The sequence below is a fragment of the Leucoraja erinacea genome, chromosome 10 (assembly GCF_028641065.1).
Source record: "Leucoraja erinacea ecotype New England chromosome 10, Leri_hhj_1, whole genome shotgun sequence".
NCBI classification, from domain to species: Eukaryota; Metazoa; Chordata; class Chondrichthyes; order Rajiformes; family Rajidae; genus Leucoraja; species Leucoraja erinaceus.
In genome coordinates, this window is record NC_073386.1 from 539,333 (window position 1) to 564,394 (window position 25,062).

Sequence of the window (25,062 nt, forward strand, 5' to 3'; positions counted from 1 at the left end):
TCCTCCCGCTCTCCAAAGAAGGACGGGTTTGTAGGTTAATTGTCTTCCATTAATTGCTAATTGTCAATAGTGTGTTGGGTAGTGTTATTGCGTGGGGTGATCGCTGGTCAGCATGGACTCGGTGGGCCGAAGGGTCTGTTTGCATATTGTATCTCTAAAGCCTAAAGAGTTTGCTCCACCATTCAATCATAGCTGATCATCTTTCCCTCTCTACCACATTTAGTTTAGAAACATAGAAAAATAGGTGCAGGTGTAGGCCATTGAGCCCTTCGAGCTAGCACCGCCATTCAACATGATCATGGCTGATTATCTCAAATCTGTACCCCTTTCCTGCCTTTTCCCCGTACCCCTTGATTCCGTTAGCCCTAAGAGCAAAATCTAACTGTTAGCTTATACTCTAGTTTAGACTAGAGATACAGTGTGAAAACAGGCCTTTCGGCCCACCGAGTCCACACCGACCAGCAATCCCCGCACATTAACACTATCCTACACACACTAGGAACAATTTACATTTACAAAGCCAATTAACCTACAAACTTGTGCATCTTTAGCATGTGGGAGGAAACCAAAGATCTCGGAGAAAACCCACGTGGGTAATGGAAGAACGTACAAACTCCGTACAGACACCACCGATAGTCGGGATCTAACCCAGGTCTCTGGCACCGTGAGGCAGAATCTCTACTGCCGCCACCATGGCGCCCTGTTCTCCTGCCTTCTCCCCATAACCTTTGACACCCGTATTACAAATAGCCAGTGACTTGGCCTCTACCGCAGCCATTAACTGTTCCATTACCAAGGATCAACAGCCCACGTATTGGTTTGGGCACTTTCACATCTCATGGAATGATGCTGGAATTAAACCAGGTGAGAAGACCTCGAGTTTAGAGAAGACCATACAGGTTTGCCCAATATTAAAATCACACTAATACCTGGCTGGTGTCTTGTCCAACACTTCTAGATCCTGGATCTCGACCAGCTTGCTGACTGAAAAGTAGAATTACAATGGTTTGTGAATCAGTCTTTGTTCTACTCACACAGTGGCAGCCCATCCACCCACCCATACCCTCAGCCATCACCAGTTCAATGTGGTTGCTGTGTGCCGCATCAACAAAACGCACCGCCCCTACATACCCATAGAGTCAAGAACCAGAGTACATAGGTTTAAGGTGAGAGGGGGGAGCTTTAGTAAACATAGAAACATAGAAATTAGGTGCAGGAGTAGGCCATTCGGCCCTTCGAGCCTGCACCGCCATTCAATATGATCATGGCTGATCGTCTAACTCAGTATCCCGTACCTGCCTTCTCTCCATACCCTCTGATCCCCTTAGCCACAAGGGCCACATCCAACTCCCTCTTAAATATAGCCAATGAACTGGCCTCAACTACCCTCTGTGGCAGAGAGTTCCAGAGATTCACCACTCTCTGTGTGAAAAAAGTTCTTCTCATCTCGGTTTTAAAGGATTTCCCCCTTATCCTTAAGCTGTGAGTTAGTAAGAGTTAGCACGGTTAGTAAGAACCGGCAGGTGGCGCAGCGGTAGAGTTACTGCCTTACAGCGCCAGAGACACAGGTTCGATCCCGACTATAGGTGCTGTCTGTACGGAGTTTGTACGTTCTCCCCATGACCTGCGTGGGTTTTCTCCGAGATCTTCGGTTCCCTTCCACACTCCAAAGACGTACATGTTTGTAGGTTAATTGGCTTGGGTTTATATACTTTGGTAAGTGTAAATTGTCCCTAGTGTGTGTAAGATGGTGTTAATGTGCGGTGATCACTGGTCGGTGCGGACTCGATGGGCTGCGCTGTATCTCTAAACTGAACTAAACTAAAACCCGGGGGGCAACTTTGTCACACATAGGGTGGCGGGTACACGGAACGAGCTGCCAGAGGAGGCAGTTGAGGCAGATAAAATAACATTATTTTAAATAATAACAATAGTGGGATAAAAAAAAAACTAGTTTAGTTTAGTTTAGAGATACCTCATTTAATCAGGTCCTTCGCCCCACCGAGTTGTCAGCGACCTGTACACTAGTTCTATCCTGTAACCAAGGGGCAATTTACAAAGCCAATTAACCTACAAACCCACACATGGCGGCGGTGCAGGCTCGAAGGGCCGAATGGCCTACTCCTGCACCTATTTTCTATGTTTCTATGTTTCTATCTTTGGAATGCAGGAGGAAACCGGAGCAAACGGAGGAAATCAACGCAGTAACGTGGAGAATGTATATACTCCGTACAGACAGCACCCGTAGTCAGGATTGAACCTGGGTCTCTGGTGTGGTGAGGCAGCAACTCCACTGTGCCGCCTAACACTTTGTTTGGGTCGGAGCAGTGTTTGTGTGATCACTGGTCAGCGCCGACTTGGTGGGGATGAAGGGCCCGTTTCCACACTGCATCTCAAAAGTAAACTAAACCAAAGGCAGACAGTTTTTTCCTTTAGTTTAGTGTGGTTTAGTTTAGTTTATTGTTTATTCTCACATGTACCAAAAAGCTTTTGTTGCAGGCTAACTAGTCAGCAGAAAGAAAATACATGATTACAATCGAGCCAGTTATATTGTATAGATACATGTTAAGGGAATATCGTTTAATGCAAGATAAAGCCAGCAAAGTTCGATCAAAGCTAATCTGAGGGTCAACAAAGAGATAGATAGTAGTTCAGAACTGCTCTCCAGTTGTGGTAGGATGATTCAGTTGCCTGATAACAGCTGGGAAGAAACTGTCCCGGGAGAAGCTGGGAAGTAATTGGGACTAGATTAGATGGAGCATCTTGGTTGGATGACAGGAGTGCGAAATGGCCAAATACAGGCAAGTGGGGCTAGTGTAGATGAGACATGTTAGTTCACAAGTCCATGTTGGGCCAAATGTCCCGTTCCATGCTGTATGACTCTAAAACATAACTAAAATGTACCTTTTTTTCCTTTGATTTTCTAAGTATTCCACATCCCTGTCATCCAGCGATTCTGGGATCCCCGAATCCATTGTGTTATTGCTGTGAATCCTGGTTTCCTTTGGAATTGAATGGCTAAGCATTAGACCAGGTCCCACGGAAGAAACTTCTGGAAAAAGCACACTTACAATAAGAGAAAAGTCAGAATGTCATTGCGTCATTTTTTAAGCTCTTTCTCAAATGGTCATCTTATTCCCACTTCTTGGCCCACTGGTTTATGAGCACCAGTGCGCCATTTACACCAGTCGCCATCATTGGCACAGAGAGATCAACAAAGGAGAAATTGGACAGGATGGATTAATAGGAAAAGTTGTCTTGTTGAGTCTCATTGTTTGCATTTCGTTTTCACCTAGCTCACAGCTAACGATAGCCTGCTTCCTTTATCATTGTTACATTTTTGCATATCTTTCATTCATTTGTTCTATATCTCCCTTTATCACCAATATCTCTCTTTCCCTTTCCCCTGACTCTCAGTCTGAAGAAGGGTCTTGACTCGAAATGTTGAAACATCACCAATTCCTTTTCTCCAGAGATGCTGTCTGACCTGCTGAGTTATTCCAGCTTTTTAATAATAATAATGTTTTGTTTATAGGGGCAGTGCATATTAATTAACATTTGCATGTAAATATGCGAGATTGTAGCCAATCAGTAGCTAATTTCCGTCTCTAGTCCCAAACAAAGGTAGGTGAAATGTCTTGCCCAAGGACACAACGACAGTACACACTCCAAGCAGGTTTCGAACCGGCCACCTTCAGGTTGCCAGCCGAACACTTAGCCCATTGCGCCATCTGTCGTCCTATTTTGTGTCTATCTGTTCAATAGGTTGCTGGTTTGGCAACAGCTCTGCCCAAGACCACAATAGAGTGCAGAAAATTGTAGATGTAACCCAGTCCATCACAGAGACCAGGCTCCTCACCATTGACTCATCTACACTTCACACTGCCTTAGGAAAGCAACCAGCACAATCAAGGACTACTCACACCTCGGTCATTTCCTCTTCTCCTCCCATCGGGCGTAAGATATAAAAGCTTGTAAGTACATACCACCTGATTTAGGAACAACTTCTTCCCCGCTGTTATCAGACTACAGAATGGTCCATGCATAAACTAGGGCGTAGTTCCGATCTTCCAACCTATCTCATTTTGGACTTTAGACTTTTTCTCTGTAACTGTAGTATGACAATGCACTAACATTATATTCTACACTCTCTTTTCTCTTTGCACTAACTGTTGTGTATGGTTTGATTGTACTCACATATATATCCCTCCATTACGTACATATCAATGTGTCTATCTAAAAACCTCTTAAACACCATTATCATATCTGCGGAGAGAAGGAATGGGTGACGATTTGGGTCGAGACCCTTCTTCAGACTCGATCCGAAACCCATTCTTTCGTCACCCATTCTTTCTCTCCAGAGATGCTGCCTGCCCCGCTGAGCTACTCCAGCTTTTTGTATCTATCTTCGGTTTAAACCAGCACCTGCAGTTCCTTCCCACACAAAAACATATCTGCCTTCACCACCACCCCTGGCAGCGTATTCCAGTCACTTACCAACCTATGTGTAAAAAAAAAATATGCCCTGCACATCTCCTTGAAACTTTGCTTCTCATTTTAAAGCTATGCCCTCTAGTCCTAGGCATTTGCACCCTGAAAAAGAGGTTCTATCTGTCTACCCTGTCTATGTCTCTAGTAATTTTATATACTTCTATAAAATCTCCCCTCAACCTCCAAAGCTCCTGAAACTATGGTTGGGCCACATTTGGAGTATTGTGTGCAGTTCTAGTCGCCCCATTGCAGGAATAAGTTGGAGGTGATTAGAGAGCGTGTTCATAAATTCCTAAGTGATAGGAGCAGAATTAGGCCATTCGGCCCATCAAGTCTACTCCGCCATTCAATCATGGCTGATCTATCTCTCCCTCCTAACTCCATTCTCCTACCTTCCCCCCCATAACCCCTCACCCATACTAATCAATAACCTATCTATCTCTGCCATAAATATATCCATTGACTTGGCATCCACAACCTTCTGTGCAGAGCAGTGAAGAAAGTGAATGGTATGTTAGCATTCATAGCAAAAGGATTTGAGTATAAGAGCAGGGAGGTTCTACTGCAGTTGTACAGGGTCTTGGTGAGACCACACCTGGAGTATTGGTCTCCTAATCTTAGGAAAGACATTCTTGCTATAGAGGGAGTACAGAGAAGGTTCACCAGACTGTTTCCTGGGATGACAGGACTTTCATATGAAGAAAGACTGGATAGACAGCTTGTACTCGCTAGAATTTAGAAGATTAAGGGGGGGATCTTATAGAAACTTACAACATTCTTAAGGGGTTGGACAGGCTAGATGCAGGAAGATTGTTTCCGATGTTGGGGAAGTCCAGAACAAGGGGTCACAGTTGAAAGATAAGGGGGAAGTATTTTAGGACTGAGATGAAAAAAGCATTTTTCACACAGAGTGGTGGATCTGTGGAATTCTCTGCCACAGAAGGTAGTTGAGGCCAGTTCATTGGCTATATTTAAGAGGGAGTTAGATGTGGCCCTTGTGGCTAAAAGGATCAGGGGGTATGGAGAGAAGGCAGGTACCGGATACTGAGTTGGATGATCAGCCATGATCATATTGAATGGTGGTGCAGGCTAGAAGGGCCGAATGGCCTACTCCTGCACCTATTTTCTATGTTTCTATGGCTAGGAGGTGCCTGGATTAGAGAATATTAGCTATAAGGAAGGCACATGATATGCTGGTCTTCATTGGTATAAAGTATAAAGTATCCTTTATTGTAATTCAAACTGTCTCCAGTTTGAACAAAATTGCATACCTTGCAGTCATAACAAAAAAAAAAACGGAACACACAATGAACACAGTTTAGCATCCATCACAGTGAGTCTACCAAGCACCTCCTCACTGTGATGGAATGCAAAAGTCAGGGCATTATAAAAGACTGGAGGTCATGATGTAGATTTATAGAGCTTTAGTGAGGCTGCATTTGGAGTATTTCATGCAGTTCTGGCTGCCTCATTACAGGAAGGATGTGACGGCTTTGGAGAGGGTGCAGAGGAGATTTACTAGAACTGTGCCAAGATTAGAGGGTATTAGCTATAAGGAGAGGTTGAACAGCCTGAGATTGTTTTCTCTGGAATGCTGGACATTGAAGGAAAATCTAATGGATGTATATGCAATTATGAGAGGCATAGAAAAGTCAGAACATTTTTCCCAGGGTGGAATTGTCAAATACTCGTGGCCATAGCTTTAAGGTGAGAGGGGCAAAGATTAAAGGACATGTGTGGGGCAGGTTTTGTTACTCAATGGTTGGTGAGTGCCTGGAACGTGCTGCCAGTGGTGGTGGTAGAGGTAGATATAATAGTGACATTGAAACTATCGGATAGGCACATGGGTATGCAGTGAATGGAGGGATATGGATTATGTGCAGGCAGATAAGAGTTGGGCTTGGCATCATGTTTAGCACAGACGTTATGGGCCGAAGGGCCTTTTCCTGTGCTGCACTATTCCATCTCTACAATGGGAAAGGTTGGACAGGCTAGGGCTTTATTCTTTGGAGAACAGGAGGATGAGGGGTGATCTTATAGGGGTATGCAAGATCATGAAAGGGATAGATAGCGTACAGTCTTTCACCCAAAGTAAGGGAATCAAAAGAGGAAAGTGTGCGGGAGGAAAGATTTAATTGGAACCTGAGGGGCAACTTTTGTTTACTCAGAGGTTGGTGGGTGTATGGAACGAGGTGCCGGAGGAAGGGTTCTATGACAACATTTAAAAAAAAAAATTTGGACAAGGATATGATTAGGATAGGTTTAGAGGGATATGGGCCAAACACAGGCAGGTGGGACTAGTGTAGATGGGGTATGTTGTTTGGTGTGGGCAAGTTGGACCGAGGGGCCTGTTTCCTCATTCTGTGCCTCTCTGGTGATCCCTGGATGTCCACACACCTGTCCCGGAGTCTTGTTTCCTCAGCTGAGCCGGACCCTCGTCCAGTCGATCCCTTATTATCCTCAGCTGGGAGGGTCTCGAGATTTTTTCGGTTGGTGACCCCTGCTCCCAGGAACAGTACACATCTGACTGCGGAAAGTCATCGCCTTTAAATTCTCTCAAATCCCCATTCTCTGAAGGTCCACTTGTTGATGTGCGATGCGGGTCCTTCCCAGTCATCTCTGGGGACCCTGCAAGGTGAAGCCTGTTGGAATTCTGCTCTCCCCTTGTACTCTTCTCGTCTCGGTTGGAACTCACTGGTCTGCGCTCCGTTAAGTAGTCATGTTGCCGGCCCAGTCCCTTGTCAACACACCCGTGGCACGTGCAACTGGAGGACTTGCAGCCACCTGAAGACTCATTGCCATCCAAGGGCAGTCCTGGATGAAGGGCGTAGGGGTCTGAACCTTTTCTAGGACGTTGCAGAGATCCAGGCCTCAACGTCCCGCTCATCCATTTTCTGCCAATGAACCCTGCGCAGTGCAGTAAGTAGAGTTCTGGCTGGGGAGCCTAGATGGTCAGAAGGTTAGAACATCAGCACCAGTTACAAGCAGAGAACCAGCAGAAGATGACACTTCAAAATTCTCTCCAAGACAATTCATGAGGTCTACCTACATGAGGAGGTGCGAAGGACTTCACCTTGAGTTCCAGTTCTTGCTTCGATCTGACCTGAAAATGAATCATCGTGGAATCATAGAAGCATAGAAACATAGAAAATAGGTGCAGGAGGAGGCCATTCGGCCCTTCGAGCCAGCACCGCCATTCATTGTGATCATGGTTGATCGTCCCCAATCAATAACCCGTGCCTGCCTTCTCCCCATATCCCTTGATTCCACTAGCCCCCCAGAGATCTATCTAACTCTCTCTTAAATCCATCCAATGATTTGGCCTCCACTGCCCTTTGTGGCAGGGAATTCCATAAATTCACAACTCTCTGGATGAAAAAGTTTTTTCTCACCTCAGTCTTAAATGACCTCCCCTTTATTCTAAGACTGTGGCCCCTGGTTCTGGACTCGCCCAACATTGGGAACATTTTTCCTGCATCTAGCTTGTCCAGCCCTTTTATAATTCTTTGTTTCTATAAGATACCCCCTCATCCTTCTAAACTCCAGTGAATACAAGCCTCGGTGTTATACATCTTTTCTTTTAGTTTTATTCTATCCCTAACTTCTCTTGTCAGCCACGGTTGCCTCCTACTCCCCTTAGAATCTTTCTTCCCTTTTGGAATGAAACGATCCTGCGTCTTCCGGATTATGCCCAGAAATTCCTGCCATTGCTGTTCCACCGTCAATCCTGCTAGGATCCCTTTCCAGTCTACATTGGCCAGTTCCCCTCTCATCGTAGAACACATGGCAGCAACCCGGCCGATGGCTCGTCGGTCAGTCAGCGTAACCGGGGGGGAACTGAAGACGTCAGACGCGAGGAGCGTGGGCCGGTGGGAGGGTGAACCGAGGTAATGCTAGCTGCAGGCTACAAGGTCAGCTGTAGGAGGCGCCCTCGAGACACAAAGATGGTCGGACAGGCGAGGAGAAGAGAGGAGATGAACGTTGGTTCGCGGGAGCTGCTCCAGTACATCGAGTGCGCGGGCCGACCGGACTTTGGACTTTGAATAATGGCAGCGCCCGCATATGTAATATATGCAAAAAGAATGTCACTGTGCAGTTGCATTCGTGAGACATAAAGCAAAATGGCACATTTTGGCCATTTTTAAATGCAAGACATCAAGCACTTCTAAACTAAAACTAAACTGCAAATTAGTCAACACAATAGCTGCACATTGTGCACACATTTATACGTCACCGTTAATCGTTCAAGCCTCTGACCACACAGACCGAGAGACTTACCACAGCCAAACTCCTCCCCACACATTTCAGAAAGGCAAATTTATCATCGACTGTCTCAGCTCCCAGGAGATTTCCAATCTGCAGCCTTAGTGCCTTCAAACTCAGGTCAGGCAGTACCCTGTAGAATGAAGTACGCCCTGCTTACTTACAACTCCAAATTGGCTGACAGTTTTATGTGCAGTGATAATTAAGGGCTCAAAAAAACTGTGAACAAAAAGGTCTACATTCCTCTCTTGACTCTGGAACTCTGGAGCTGAGGGACCCTGACGGTGAGATTTGGACATTAGGACATAAGATTGGGTACTAGTTCAGTTTAGTTTAGTTTATAGTTTATTTTAGTTTAGTTTAGAATTACAGTGTGGAAACAGGCTCTTCATCCCGCCAGGTCTGCTCCCACTAGCGATCACCCATTCACTAGCACTATCCTACACACCAAGGATGATTTACAGAAGCCAATTAACCTACAAATCTGCACGTGTTTGGGATGTGGGTGGAAACTGGAGCACCAGGAGAAAACCCACGCGGTCACGGGGAGACCATACAAATTCTGTACAGGATTGAACCCGGGTCTTTGGCTCACTGAGTTACTCCAGCATTTTGTGTCTATCTTCGGTGTAAACCAGCATCTGCAGTTCCTCCGTACACAGGTTTGTAGGTTAATTGGGTTCTGTAAATTGTTCCTGGTGTGTAGGGTAGGACTTGTGTACGGGTGATCACTGGTCGGCGTGGACTCGGTTGGTTGGAGGGCCTGCTTACACACTGCAGCCCTAAACTCAAGTCAACTGGGGATAATCAGCAAAGATAATCTATAAAAGATATGGTGCAAGTTAGCAACCTATGTGTGATTATATCAGTACTGGGCAACCAGAGAAACAATTGTTGCCTGGCAGACCTCTAGAATAATATGCTCTATTGTCAGAGTGCACAGCTCTGCTTTATACAGGTAACCTGAGAAAACAGACACCACCAATAAATAACACTGTCCACCAGTATTATAACAAAAAGGCCAGTCTAACCATTCACCGAGACAACAGAAAAGGGGGAGAACTTTTATGTGAAGGCATTAACATTTCAGACGTTAGCCTAATGTATATTTCTCGAGGCAATCTATTTGTTATCCCTCTATACAAGAAAGTAACCTTTGTATCGTTTTGAATCCCGTATACAGTGCAATATTACCCAGCCAACATACTGTAATGAATCTCGCTCTGAATTACAAGCCACCACTCCCCTGAAATTACAAGTCACCCCTGGTCCAGTGTTAACTTACCGAATAGTGAAAGGCCTGGATATAGTGGATGTGGAGGGGATGTTTCCATTAGTGGGAGATTCTAGGACCAGAGGTCATAGCCTCAGAATAAAAAAGAAGTTCCTTTAGGAAGGTGATGCGAAGGAATTTCATTACTCACAGGGCGGTGAATCTGTGCAATTCATTGCCACATAAGGCTGTGGAGGCCAAGTCAGTGGATATTTTTAAGGCAGAGATAGATAGATTCTTGATTAGTACGGGTGTCATGGGTTATGGGGAGAAGGCAGGGGAATGGGGTTAGGAGGGATAGATAGATCAGCCATGATTGAATGGCGGAGTAGACTTGATGGGTCGAATGGCCTAATTCTGCTCCTATCACTTATGATCTGGTCAGCCTCTGCATTGCAAGCCACCATTCCCCTGGCATTACAAGTCACCCCTGTCCTAGTCTGAATTCAACCTCTGTATTACAAGCCACATCTCTCCCTGCACGTTACGTTACTGTTCCCACCTGTGCTAAAATTAGAACTTTATGGGTAGCAGAATGGTTCAGCGAGTAGAACTGCTGCCTCACAGCACTGAAGACCCACGCTCGATACTGACCTCAGGGGTGCCGTCTGTGTGGAGTTTGCACATTCTTCCTGTGACTGCATGAGTTTCCCCCGGGTGCTCCGGTTTCCTCCCGTATCCCAAATATGTGTGGGTTTGTAGGTTAATTGGCCCTCTGTAAATTGCCCCCTTGTGTGTACCCTAGTGCACCTCAAGGCAACTGAATTATCCAGAAAGCTGTCCTGAACTACTATCTACCTCTTTGGGGACCCCGGACTATCCTTGATCGGGCTTTATTGGCTTTACCTTACGCTAAACTTAATTCCCTTATCATGCACCTTTCCACTGTAAATGGTTTGATTGTAATCATGTATTGTCTTTCTGCTGACAGGATAGCACACAACAAAAGCTTTTCACTGTACCTCAGTACACGTGACAATAAACTAAATTATGGAGTGGATGAGAAAGTGGGATAACATAGAACTAGTGTGAATGGGTGATCAATAGCCGGCACGGATTCAGTGGGCCGAAAGGCCTGTTTCCGTGCTAATGTTCCCATGTTTCAATCAATTGAAAAAATTCAGTTTAAAATTTGTTAAAATAGGGTGATGATAATACTGCATTCACAGTCAAAAGACCAGAAGAAGGTGTTTATACTTTTTAGAAATACAGGGTGGAAATAGGCCCTTCGGCCCACTGAGCCAATCACACACTAGGAACAATTTACACTTATACCAAGTATACAAACGCAAGCCAATTAACCTACAAAACTGTACATCTTTGGAGTGTGGGAGGAAACCGAAGATCTCGAAGAAAACCCACGTGGTAACGCGGAGAACGTACAAACTCCGGTTCTCTGGTGCTGCATACGCTGTAAGGCAGCAACTCTAACGCTGCGCCACCGTGCCACTCTCAGAAGTTAAAGGGAATTCATCACATCTCCAATGACGCTGACCAACTTCTACGGATGTACTGGAGGAAGCATCCAATCGGGATGCATCACAGCTTGCTTTAGTAACAGCTCAGCCCAAGACCCCAAGAAACTGCAGAGAGTTGTGGACACCGTCCATCACACAGACCAGACTCCCCATCATCAAGCCCATCTACACTTCATGCTGCCTCGGGTAAGCAGCCAACATAAGCAAAGACCACTCACACCCCGGTCATTCTCTCTTCTCCCCTCTCCTGTTGGGCAGATGATTAAAACACTTGAAAGCGTTACCATCAGACTCAGCAACATTGTTATTAGACTCTTGAAAGGACCGCTCATGTGCTAAGGTGTAATTCTCGATCTTTCAATCTACCTCATTGCAGCTATTGCACTTTTTCCCCTTACCTGCACTTTCTCTTTTTAACTGCACTCCACCTGCACTCTATTTTCTCTTTTGTACTACCTGGTGTACTCATGAATGATACGATTTGACAATGTAGCTAGCAAATTAAGATTTTTCACTGTTTCTTGGTACAGGTAATAATAATAAACCGATATCAATATTACTCAAATGCATATTGTAACAACTCTTTACATAGTCAGATTCGGGATGACTGGTTTATTTCTGTTAATCTACCTGTAAGCGACCAATATCATTTAATTTACTGTTGTCCGCTGCGGTAGAGTTGCTGCCTCACAGGGCCAGAGACCCGGTTTGATCCCGACTATGGGCGCTTATCTGTACGGAGTTTGTACGCACTCCTGCGTGGTTTTATCAGAGATCTTCATTTCCCTCCCACACTCCAAAGACATACAGGTTTGTAGGGCAATAAGTGTAAATTGTCCCTAATGTGTAGGGTAGTTTTATTGTGTGGGGATTCAGTGAGGACTCAGTGGGCGAAAATGCCTGTTTCCGCACTGTATCTCTAAACTAAACTACTTAATGCTACAGGAATGGATGGAAACCTAAATGTCATTGATAGGGATCGATAAAATTAAACAAAGCATAAATTTAAGGGGCGTAGACTAAAACTGCTGCGTTAATGTTAGAATAGATGCTGACAAGTTTACTCACAAAAGGTTTTTCAAATGACTTCTCAGAAGGAAAATAGAAGCAAACAAATGATACGGGATCTGTTGGTAAATAAAAATTTAGAAAAATGAATCAGAGTTAATCCTTACCTGACAAACCCGACAGAGATGAATTTACTAATGGCGTGGGTGGAAACAGTGTTCAGTGCGTTGTTCCACAGGTCATCCGGAACACAAAAGACATGCAGCTCCAGCACCTGAAACAGTTCATATCCACAGGCATGTCAATGGCCAAAATCCCAGTGTTACACATTGTGGAAACAGGCCTGTCGGCCCCCCGAGTCCATGCTGACCATCCATCACCCCCTTCACACACTAGTTCTACATTATCCCACCTTCTCATCTACTCCCTGCACACTGGAGGCAATTTACAGAGGGCCGATTAACCTACAAACCCGCACGTCTTTGGGAAGTGGGAGGAAACCAGAGCTCGGTGGGCGGCATGGTGACGCAGCGGTAGAGTTGCTGGCTCATAGCATCAGAGACCCAGTTTCGATCCTGACTAACATGCTGTCTGTACGGAGTTTGTAAGTTCTCTCTGTGACCTGTCTGGGTTTTCTCCAGGATCTCCGGTTTCTGCCCACATTCCAAAGACATGCAGGTTTGTAGGTTAATTGGCTTGGTATGATTGTAAATTGTCCCCAGTGTGTGTAGGATATTGTTAGTGTGCGGGGATCACTTGTCGGCATGGACTCAGTGGGCTGAAGGGCCTGTTTCCGCGCTGTACCTCTAAACTAAACTCCTAGAAGAAACTCATATAGCCGCGGGGAGAATGTGCAAACTCCACACAAACAGCACCCGAGGTCAGGATCGAACTCGGGTCTCTGGCGCTGTGAGGCAGCAGCTCCACCACTACTGCCGCCCCAATCTCGGCACAATAGTACAATGGTACTCTATTTATCACTTGTATCAAGTTACAGTGAAATTCAGTTTTGTATTCAGTTCAGTACAAGCATCACTGTGCATGAGCACTTAGATACATCACAGATAAGCACCTCAGCCACAGTACGTGGTGGGAGTTGTACACTCAGTACACATAGTCGCCCGTTATTTGGCACTGTTTGAGACCCAGTTTGTAAGTATAGCTAAGTGTAAGGTTTCCGATAAAGAGGGAAGTGTCTCAACCCGTCTCTGCACTTCCTCTATTGCCATAGAGGGAGTGCAGAGACGGTTCACCAGACTGATTCCTGGGATGTCAGGACTGTCTTATGAAGAAAGACTGGATAGACTTGGTTTATACTCTCTAGAATTTAGAAGATTGAGAGGGGATCTTATAGAAACTTACAAAATTCTTAAGGGGTTGGACAGGCTAGATGCAGGAAGATTGTTCCCGATGTTAGGGAAGTCCAGGACAAGGGGTCACAGCTTAAGGATAAAGGGGAAATCCTTTAAAACCGAGATGAGAAGAACTTTTTTCACACAGAGAGTGGTGAATCTCTGGAACTCTCTGCCACAGAGGGTAGTTGAGGCCAGTTCATTGGCTATATTTAAGAGGGAGTTAGATGTGGCCCTTGTGGCTAAGGGGATCAGGGGGTATGGAGAGAAGGCAGGTACGGGATACTGAGTTGGATGATCAGCCATGATCATATTGAATGGCGGTGCAGGCTCGAAGGGCCGAATGGCCTACTCCTGCACCTAATTTCTATGTTTTTCTATGTTTCTAACCCAGAATGTAATTTGTCCATTTTCCTCCACAGATGCTGCCTGCCCCACCGAGTTCCTCCGTCACTTTGTGTTTGGCACTGCATATATGTGCTTGACAACTATCAACTCGTTGAATCACCTTAAACCTTTATTTTCCCCCTGCATGATGGAACACAAGTGTGGTCAGTACAGAGTGTCCTCCATGTAATATTGCTATTTTGGTCAGCAATCTGCGTACATAATATCTGTCCGGGAGGGTCACTGAGAACATCGGCAGCAAGATTATTTTTTCCAAGAAGTGGTTTTGTGCTGAAAGAAAAGCAATAGAATGTGGGGAATGTGTAAACAGATATGGTTGTTAGGGGCTGTCACCTCTGTTTGCTTTTATCTGAATTTATAACTGAATTGTTCATGAAATGTTTGCAGTCTTCAATATCAGCTTACAAAAGGTGGCTTGGTGTTGTTTTTTCTTGAAAATAAAAATTAGACCAGGAGAAAATGAAATAAACAGCTTAAAATAATGTGCGGCACAATCGAATGGTTGGGCTTTATACATTTGCCAGGCTATATATCAAGTAGTGACCAAAACAATTGTTTGGTGCTTGATGTTGTTATGTACACTGTTAATAAATGAATTATACATGAGATGAAATTTACTCAGGGATGTGATAGCTGTTCAACTCTGTCACACAAAACATAGCGTCTGTTCCTATAATCATAACCATGAGCCAACAGAAATGGCTGTTGTCAACAGACCTTATCCATCCTCCTGCAGGGGACATTTGGAGCTGTGTGCAGGTGCCTTTGAAGCATAAAGTCTTGTACAGCATCACACAAGCCAACCTCTCTTCCATTGACTCCATCTACACCTTGCACTGCTTAGGCAAGGCCAGCAGCAAAATCAAGGACGAGTCGCACCCCGGACACTCCCTCTTCTCCCCCTCTCCCATCGGGCAAAAGGTACAGAAGTGTGAAAACGCACATCTCCAGATTCAGGGACAGTTTCTTCCCAGCTGTTATCAGGCAACTGAACCATCCTACCACAACTAGAGAGCAGTGCTGGACTACTATCTACGTCATTGGTGACCCTCGGACTATCCTTGGTCAGACTTTGCTGGCTTTTCCTTGCACTAAACTGTAAATTTTAATCAAGTATTGTCTTTTTGCTGACTGGGTATCACACAACAAGCTGTTCACTGTACCTCGGTACATGTGACAATAAACTAAATGAAGCATAGAAACAGGCTCACCTCATCTATGTTTTGGAAGGAACTGTAGATGTTGATTTACACTGAAGATACACTCAAAATGCTGAGTTCGATCCTGACCTCGGGTGCTGTCTGTGCAGAATTTGAACATTCTCCCTGTAACCATGTGGGTTTCCTCCGGGTGCGCCGGTTCTCGCCCCCCCATCGCAAAGACTTGTGGGTTTGTAGGTTAATTGGCCCTCTGTAAATTGCCCCGTGACTAAATTGCCCCAATGAGAAAGTGAGATAACATAGAACTGGTGTGAGCAGGTAATTGATATTTAAAGGAAATATATGGGACAGGTTTTGATCTGCACATGGTGAGTGCCTGGAACACGGCCAGTGGTGGTGGTGGAAGCAGATACGGTACTGCCATCATAAAAGGCTTTTAGACCTGGATAGAGTGGCTGTGGAGAGGATGTTTCCATTTGCGGGAGAGTTTAGGGCCAGAGGTCATAGTCTCAGAACATCGCTTATGCTTGCCCTGTAGAGATGCATGATTAGTACAGGGAAGAAGGCAGGAAATGGGTTTAAGAGAGACAGATCAGCCATGATTGAATGACCAAGTAGACTTGATGGGCTGAAGGGCCTAATTGTGCTCCTATAACTTATGACCCGCTGAGTTACTCCAGCACTTTATGTCCTTTTCTGTAAACCTGCAAAAAAAGTGTCTATGATGCACTGGTTTGGCCCCACAATGATTTAGACTGAAGAGTAATTCTCGCTCTGAAACGTCAATTATCCATGTTCTCCAGAGATGCTGCCTGACCCGCTGAGTTACTGCAGCACTCTGAAAAGTCACCTATCCATGTTCTGCAGAGATGCTGCCTGACCCGCTGAGTTACTCAAGCAATTTGTGAAACGTCATCTGTCCATGTTCTCCAGAGATGCTTCCTGACTTGCTGAGTTATTCCAACTCTCTGTGAAATGCAGGGCTGCCAAAATTGGGTGAGAGTTTTGAGTGAGAAATTGCGAGAGACCAATCCCGAGGGAGCTTTTGCATTTTTCTGCTTGAAATTGTGCGATCTGGTGCATACTGTAGCGAGTATTTTAACTTAAACTTGAATGCAATATTTATGCTTTCAATTGCATTAGCTATGAATAAGGTTAGGCTAAATTACATTCCTAATTACATTCCACAGTAGAGCCAGGCTCTGATCAACAGGTGCAGCACATTAATGATCTTAGTGTGTTCATATATGGAAATCAGATTATAATCAAGCATTTGGCCCTTGTGCTTGGTACCTACTTCCAGCTTGGCACTTGTGCTTGGTACCTACTTCCAGCAACCACTGGTTGTCCTCCAGGATGCACCGAGCTGCAGCCTGATCCATGCCGGTCACCAGGGCGAATTCGGCACAGAGACTCTCACGGCCGCGGCGCAACGCTTCCGATGCCTCCAACTGCCCGGGACTCTTGCACTGAGGCTGCTCCATGGCTGGAGCTGCAGCGAGCAACTCGCCAGCCCGGCAAACACTCACCAGCCCCGACTCCCCATCCGCATCTGCTCCCGCTGCTGCTTCTTCTTCCATCCCTCCATCCGCCCCGGCTCTCCAACACCCGCGACCAGGTTGCTCGGAGCACAGCAGCGCCTCGTCCAAAGCCGGAGACATTGAAACATGTCTAGCCAAAAATGTGGAGAGAGCTGCAGCCTCCCCGGTTCCGCGGCCCATGTACCTCTCTCCTGCTGCTTGCCAGCCTCGCTCATATCAGCCGCTTACCGCAAATCCTTAAATTCCGACTGCCGCCGGGAGCAAGACATGGCCTTACTTGACACTCTGGGTGACACTGATTCACTGCCCGGTCCGTGTCTTTCAATGTAAATTTGCATGGGGACATGGTTTGGAGGTGTGTGACGGTTCGGTCAAGTGAGAATAACAGTGAATATGAATGCTGCTTTCCTGTCAACAGATGTGCACACAAGCAGTTGATATCAGTTTTGAAATTCTCCTTGATCACAGAATTTCTCACGACAGAGCGTGAGAAATTCTGTGATCAGCGTGAGAGCGTGAGAATTGGGCGAAATGCTTGATTCTCACGCTCAATGCATGAGAGTTGGCAGCTCTGGAAACGTCACCTATCCATGTTCTCCAGAGATGCTGCCCGACCTGCTGAGTCACTCCAGCACTCTGTGAAACGTCCTATCCATGTTCTCCAGAGATGCTGCCTGACCCGCTGAGTTACTCCAGCACTCTGTGGAACTTCACCTATCTATGTTCTCCGCAGATGCTGTCTTACCCACTGAGTTACTCCAACACTCTGTGAAACGTCACCTATCCATGTTCGTCAGAGATGCTGCCTGATCTGCTGAGTTACTCCAGCACTCTGTGAAACGTCACCTATCCATGTTCTCTAGAGATGCTGCCTGACCTGTTGAGTTACTGCATTAGTTAAGGCTAAATCCAGCATTTTATCTGAATGAGCCAAGGACAATAACCAGAGTAAACGGTCACCATGGTAAATGGGAATGCTAATTCGTAAACAAGTGGAGAAATTGGCCTGTGCAACCTCAAACATTTCGCCCTATTGTAGCGAAGTTGTTTCCTCGTTACTCTTGAATGGGCAGATCTGGCTTCATCGCCCTGACTCCTCAGGGTGCTGGGCTGAGGCAGACATTTAAGTGCCTTAGGTTACCACGGTAACAGTGATCCATTTAAACCAGGGCGGTGGCTTTGATTGATAACTTAATGGAACTATCTATTGTGTTTCTCAAAGACTGGGCCAGCCGTCGTGAAATGCATAAGTAGGGATGGGGGGTCCATGCACACAGAGTTCTTCATGCTTGCCTCTCTTATTCTTCTCAAGTCACAAAGCAGAGGAAACTGAATACAAGGAACTGCAGGTGCTAGTGGGGAGGGGGGTAGTGCCAGTGTAATTGAGCAGGTCAGACAGCATCTCTGGAGAATGTGGATAGGTGACGTTTCGGGTCCTGATGTCACCTATTTGCAGAAGGGTCTCAACCCGAAACATCACCTATCCATGTTCTCCAGAGATGCGGCTTTCAACCCTCATCCTTATTCCCTTATCATGTATCTATACACTGCGGACGGCTCAATTGCATTCATGTATTGGCTTTCTGCTGACTGGACAGCCTGCAACAAGAACTGTTCACTGTACCTCGGTACACGTGACAATAAACTTAACGGAAACTGACCTTCTAAACCCTCTCTGTGAAGAAATTGTTCCTCAGATCTCTTTTAAATCTTTACCCTCTCACTTTCAACCTGTGCCCTCTAATCATGGACTCCTCTAGAGTGGGGAAAAAACTGTGGCAGGGGAATGGGGGTAGAAGGGAGAGAGTTGATGGGCCAAGTGGCCTCATTCTGCTCCTATCACTTATGACCTTAAACTCCAGGGATAAAAGACCCAGCTAGCCAGCCTTTCCATAAATGATTAAAGGGGATGTGCAGGACAAGTTTTTATTTTACTGTTTGTGATGGGTACCTGGAACATACGCTACCAGGTGCAGAGGCAGATATGATAGCGGTGTTTATGATGTTCAGAGTGTTCACAAGTCAACAGTATTTTAATGTCATGTGTCGACCCCCCCCCCCCCGATAGAACAATGAAATTCTTACTTGCAACAGCACAACAGAATATGTAAACATAATACACCCTAAACAATATAGTAAATGACAAAATTATATATATGTATATATATTGCATACATATATAGATGGTAGACTCAAAATGCTGGAGTAACTCAGCGGGACAGACGGCATCTCTGGAGAGAAGGAATGGGTGACGTTTCGGGTCGAGACCCTTCTTCAGACTGAATACATATACAGTATAGATGTACACACACCACACAAAAAACAAAAATACTGCAAAAAGGCAAAACCAATGCCCCCAAGTGTATTATTAGGAGGTTAGTTTCATGTGGTATTATGTTCAGTACAGATATTGTGGCCAGAGGGCCTGTCCCTGTTTGTATTATTCTATCTTCTATCTTCTGGATGGGGATGAGAAGTAACCTGATAGATTGTGAGAAGCATAGATATAGTCAAAAGACAATAGACAATAGGTGCAGGAGTTTCATTCGGCCCTTCGAGCCAGCACCGCCATTCACTGTGATCATAGCTGATCATCCACAATCAGTACACCGTTTCTGCCTTCTCCCCATATCTCATGACTTTGCTATCTTTTAGAGATCTATCTAACTCTCTCTTGAAAGCTTCCAGAGAATCAGCCTCCACTACCCTCCACTACCTTCTGAGGAGGAGAATTCCACAGATTCACAACTCACTGTTTTTCCTCATCTCCGTTCTAAATGGCTGATCCCTTATTCTTAAACTGTGGCCCCTGGTTCTGGACTCTCCCACATCGGGAATCGATAGTCAACCCATGATTTTACCCATGTCCTCCGTCCCCTCAGCACAGAGAGCTGGCTAATACAGTCAGCGGGCGAGCTCTGGTATTCATCAGTGTTCACACCCTCTCATGCTAACAAGTTTCACTATCCCGACCCTCACCTGATTCCTCCACCTCTCATTCCAACCTCACCACCTTATGTTGCTCAGAAGCTGATTACAACGCAAGTCACAGTGCTCTCGCTATAGAAACAAGGAACTGCATATGCTGGTTTACAACAAACAAAGGCACAAAGTGCTGGAGTAACTGAGCAGGTCAAGAAGCATCTCTGGAAAAAAGATAATAGGTGATGTTTCGGGACGGGTCTGGAGAAGGGTGCCAACCCGAAACTTCAACAACTATTTTTCTCTGGAGATGCTGCCTGACCCGCTAAGTTATTCTCGCATATTGTGCCTTGTCTCGATTTTCTTCTGACATATTTTGCAGATAAGGATTAGAAGACAGTGCTTTAGAGATATAGTGCATGGAAACAGGCCCTTCGGCCCATTGAGTCTGCACTAATCATCAATCACCCATTTACACCAATCCCATGTTTACTCTCCCCACACTCCCATCAACTCCCCCCAGAGTCTACCACTCACCCACACACTGGGGGCGATTTACAGCGGCCCATTAGCCCAAAGACCCACTCGTTTTTGAGGTGTGGGACGAAACCAGAGCACCCGGGGGAAACCTACGCGGTCACAGGGAGAACGTGCAAACTCCACACAGACAGTGCCAAGAGGTCAGGATTGAACCTGGGTCTCTGGCAAGGGAGTGACTCTACCAACTGTGCCACTGTGCCATCCTGCCCTCAGTTCCCCACCTACACCAATCCTGTTAATCAGCACCTGGGTCTATTACGCACCATTTCATGAATCTTTTGGATAAAACACCAAACCAAGGGCACGACTTAGCTATCAACTCCCCCCTCTCCGTTTTCCCCCTCTCTACCCTGGTGGGCACCCATTACTCCCACTATCCAGCTCCACCCCATTCCCACTCCCCCTTCCACCTATACCCTTAGGTGGAGGCCGGTTCTCTGGTTACTTTCAAGAGAGAAAAAGCTCTTAAAGATAGAGGAGTCAAGGGTTATGGGAAGAAGGCAGGAACGCGGTACAGATTGTGGCTGATCAGCCATAATCACATTGAATGGCGGTGCAGGCTCGAAGGGCTGAATAGCATAACCCTAATATAGACAAAATGCTGGAATAACTCAGCGGGACAGCTCTGAATAGAAGGAATGGGTGATGTTTTGGGTCGAGGCAAGAAGGTTTGTAGGTTAATTTACAATACTGAACCCTGTTTCTGGAATCCCCAACACCAGGGAACATTTCTCCTGCATCTAGCCTGTCCAATCCTTTAAGAATTTTATATGTTTCCATGAGAACTCCTCATCCTTCACAATTCCAATGAATATAAGCCCAGTCGACTCGTTCTTTCTTCATATGTCAGTCCCGCCATCCCGGGAATTAACCTGTTGAACATATGTTGCACCCCCGCAATAGCAAGAATATCCTTCCTCAAATTAAGAGACCAAAATTGCACACAATACTCCAGGCGTGGTCTCACCAGGGCCCTGTACAACTGTAGTAGGACCTCTTTTCTCCTAAACTCAAATTCTCTTGCAACGAAGGCAAACAGGGCATTAGCTTTCTTCACTGCCTGATGTACCTGCATGCTTACTTTCAGTAACTGATGTACAAGCACACCCAGGTCTTGTTGCACTTCCCCTTTTCTGAAACAATTTAAATAATGGCCTGATGGTGTATTTTATGGTGTAACAATCCCTGTTCCAGGCGTACACTGGCCCTATCCCCGAACTCTACCTCCGCTAAATTGACGACTGTTTTGGTACTACCCCGTGCACCCATGCAAAACTCACTGACTTCATCCCCTTTACCACTAATTTCCATACTGCACCCAAATTCACTTGGACCATCTCCCTACCGTTTCTAGATCTCACCGTCTCCATCACAGGGTAGGCTATTGAGCGACATCTACCACAAACCTACTGACTCCATAGTTATCTTGACTACACTTCTTCCCACCCTGCTTCCTGTAAAGACTCTATCACATACTCCCAATTCCTCGGTCTACGCCGCATCTGCGCCCAGGATGAGGTGTTCCATACCCAGGGCATCGGAGATGTCCTCATTCTTTAGGAAATGGGGGTTCCCCTCTTCCATTATAGATGAGGCTCTCTCTCGGGTCTCCTCGATATCCCACAGCTCCGATCTTAATCCCCCCCTCCCCACATTCGTAGCAAGGACCGAGTCCCCCTTGTCCTCACCTTCCACCCTATCAGCCGTCGCATGCAGCATATAATCCTCCAACACTTTCGCCACTTCCAACGGGATATCACTACTGGCCACATCTTCCCATCTCTACCCCTTTCTGCTTTCTGCAGAGACCATTCCCTCCGAGACTCCCTGGTCAACCCGTCCCTTCCCACCCAAACCACCCCCTCCCCAGGTACTTTCCCCTGCAACCGCAGGAAATGCAACACCTGTCCCTTCACTTTCCCCCACGACTCCATCCAAGGACCTGAACAGTCTTTCCAGATGAGGCAGAAGTTCACTTGCACTTCCTCCAACCTCATCTACTGTATCCGCTGTTCCAGGTGTCAACTTCTCTACATCGGTGAGACCAAGTGCAGGCTCGGCGATCGTTTCACTGAACACCTCCGCTCAGTCCGTCTTAACCTACCTGATCTCCCGGTTGCTCAGCACTTCAACTCCGCCCTCCCATTCCCAATCTGACCTTTCTGTCCTGGGCCTCCTCCATTGTCAGAGTGAGGCTCAGCGCAAATTGGAGGGACAGCACCTCATATTTTGCTCAGGTAGTTTACACCCCAACGGTATGAACATTGACTTCTCTAACTTCAGATAGCCCATCCCTTTCCCCTTCCCAGTTCTCCCACTAGTCTTACTGTCTCCTACTCCATTCTATTTTTGTCCCACCCCCTCCTGTGACATCAGTCTGAAGAATGGTCTCGACCGGAAACATCGCCCATTCCTTCTCTCCAGAGATGCTGCCTCACATGCTGAGTTACTCCAGCATTTTGTGTCTATCATTCAGAAAATAATGTGCCTTCCTGTTCTTGTCACCAAAGTGGATAACTTTCATTTATCCTCATACTAACATATGGCATCTCTGTGTGGTATCGCAGCTGCATGGAGGCAGAGAGGAGAGCTCTTCAGCGCGTCGTCCACAGAGCGCAGAAGATTATTGGGACACAGCTACCAGCCTTGGAGGGCATCTACCACACACGGTGCCTCAGGAAGGCCGTCAGCATCCATAATGACTCCTCACACCCTTGTAATGGACTGTTCGGACTACTTCCCTCCGGCAGACGTTACAAGGCCTTCTACGCCCGCACCTCCAGACTCAGGAACAGCTTCATTCCCAGAGCAATAGCGGCTCTGAACCAGCCCTGCTGAATGCCCCCCACCTCCATGGACTGTCCCCCTCGGATGGTCACGTCGCACAGACACATCTGCACTTTAGTCTGTTTTGACTGTTTTAATGTTCTTTTTACAAACCATGTCCTCGGGGTATCTAAATGATATGTTATTTAAGTTATGACATTGGATGGAAGCTGCATACCAAATCACGTTGCACTTATGTGCAATGACAATAAAAGATATTATTATTATTATTATTATTATTATTAAACTGCATCTGCCCATTCACCCAAACTATCCAAGTCACCCTGCAGCCTCTTAGCATCCTCCTCGCAGTTCACACTGCCAGCCAACATTGCGTCATCCGCAAACTTGGAGATGTTGCATTCAATTCCCTCGTCCAAATCATTAATATATATTGTAAATAGCTGGGGTCCCAGCACCGAGCTTTGCGGCACCCCACTAGTCACCGCCTGTCATTCTGAAAAGGGCCCGTTAATTCCTACTCTTTGCTTTCTGTCTGTTAACCAGTTCTCTATCCATGTCAAGAGGCAGGAAACATGTTCCCGATGTTGGGGGAGTCCAGAACCAGGGTCCACAGTTTAAGAATAAGGGGTAAGCCATTTAGAACAGAGATGAGGAAACACTTTTTCACACAGTGTTGTGAGTCTGTGGAATTCTCTGCCTCAGAGGGCGGTGGAGGCCGGTTCTCTGGATACTTTCAAGAGAGAGCTAGATAGGGCTCTTAAAAATAGCGGGGTCCGGGGATATGGGGATGAGGCAGGAACAGGGTACTGAGTGGATGATCAGCCATGATCACATTGAATGACGATGTTGTCTCGAAGTGCCGAATGTCATACTCCTGCACCTATTGTCAGTTGTCAATAATACCCTACCCCCAATACCAAGTGCTCTAATTTTACACACTAATCTCTTGTTGATTGATTTATCTTATCTTACTTCAAGTAATCCTTGCTTTCCCTCTCTCTCCATCCCTTCCCCACTCTTGTTCTCCGACTAGTTTCACTATCCTCTTGATTCATTTTACTGATTGTATGCCACCGTCAACTTCCCCTCCGGTAACAATGCACCATTCTACATTTCCTGATCAGAGTCTGTTTTGATCTGTAGTTTTCACACCCAACCCAACCATATCCCCATGTCTCCCTCTCCCCTGATCCTCAGTCTGGAGAGAGGACTGGACCCGAAACGTCACCCATTCCTTCTCTCCAGAGATGCTGCCCTGGCCAGCTGAGTTACTCCAGCACTTTGTGTCTAAAGTCTGGGACTATCTGCGCTTTCAATGCTCCAACTGATTACAATCACAGAGGCAGCAAATGCACTGAGGGACAAGCAGACGAATTTAAGAAGGGTATCTACTCCAAACGACACCCATTCCTTCTCTCCAGAGATGCTGCCTGACCCGCTAGGTTACTCCAGCATTTTGTGCCTATCTACACTGAGGGACTTACCCCACAACTGGGGGCTCTGCGGGCTCCTGAAGATCTCATGGTGTTGGTCCTTGCACTTTGCAATCTCTGCGAGTGCCGTGAAGTACTCGCTCCAAGAGCAGCGGTGTAAACTCTTCAGGTCCCGGGGCAGGAACCGAACCGCCCACTAGCATTGGGGGCGGGCTCAGACACCTGGACCAATCCAAGCCCTGCACCACCTCAGATTGACCGCTCTGCCCAATCAAGCTGCAGTCCTGCCCCATTAGGGAACTCCTCAACCTTGAGTGGTCCAATGGGGTTCAATAAAGAAGTGAAGAAGTGATTTACTGACTAATCCCTGGGTTTGTCCAGTGTCAAACTAAAACACTTAGAT

The 25,062-nt window shown here is 46.2% G+C and overlaps 1 protein-coding gene across 2 annotated transcripts in view; it reads right to left on the bottom strand.

The window, feature by feature from the left end:
* spata1 (spermatogenesis associated 1) overlaps nucleotides 1–25,062 on the bottom strand; it is a 42,185-nt gene extending 17,123 nt beyond the window's left edge. The window contains exons 1-7 of one of the 2 annotated variants that reach the window (XM_055641269.1): nucleotides 24,711–25,062; nucleotides 12,681–12,787; nucleotides 8,770–8,887; nucleotides 7,541–7,594; nucleotides 6,889–7,435; nucleotides 2,905–3,049; nucleotides 930–984 (exon numbers count right to left, since the gene is read on the bottom strand). In XM_055641269.1, the coding sequence (XP_055497244.1) occupies nucleotides 930–984; nucleotides 2,905–3,049; nucleotides 6,889–7,435; nucleotides 7,541–7,594; nucleotides 8,770–8,887; nucleotides 12,681–12,787; nucleotides 24,711–24,749 (1,065 nt within the window). In that variant the 5' untranslated portion in view covers nucleotides 24,750–25,062. Of the gene's footprint in view, nucleotides 1–929; nucleotides 985–2,904; nucleotides 3,053–6,888; nucleotides 7,436–7,540; nucleotides 7,595–8,769; nucleotides 8,888–12,680; nucleotides 12,788–24,710 lie in introns of both variants that reach the window. The other variant, XM_055641268.1, reaches the window with a different exon arrangement.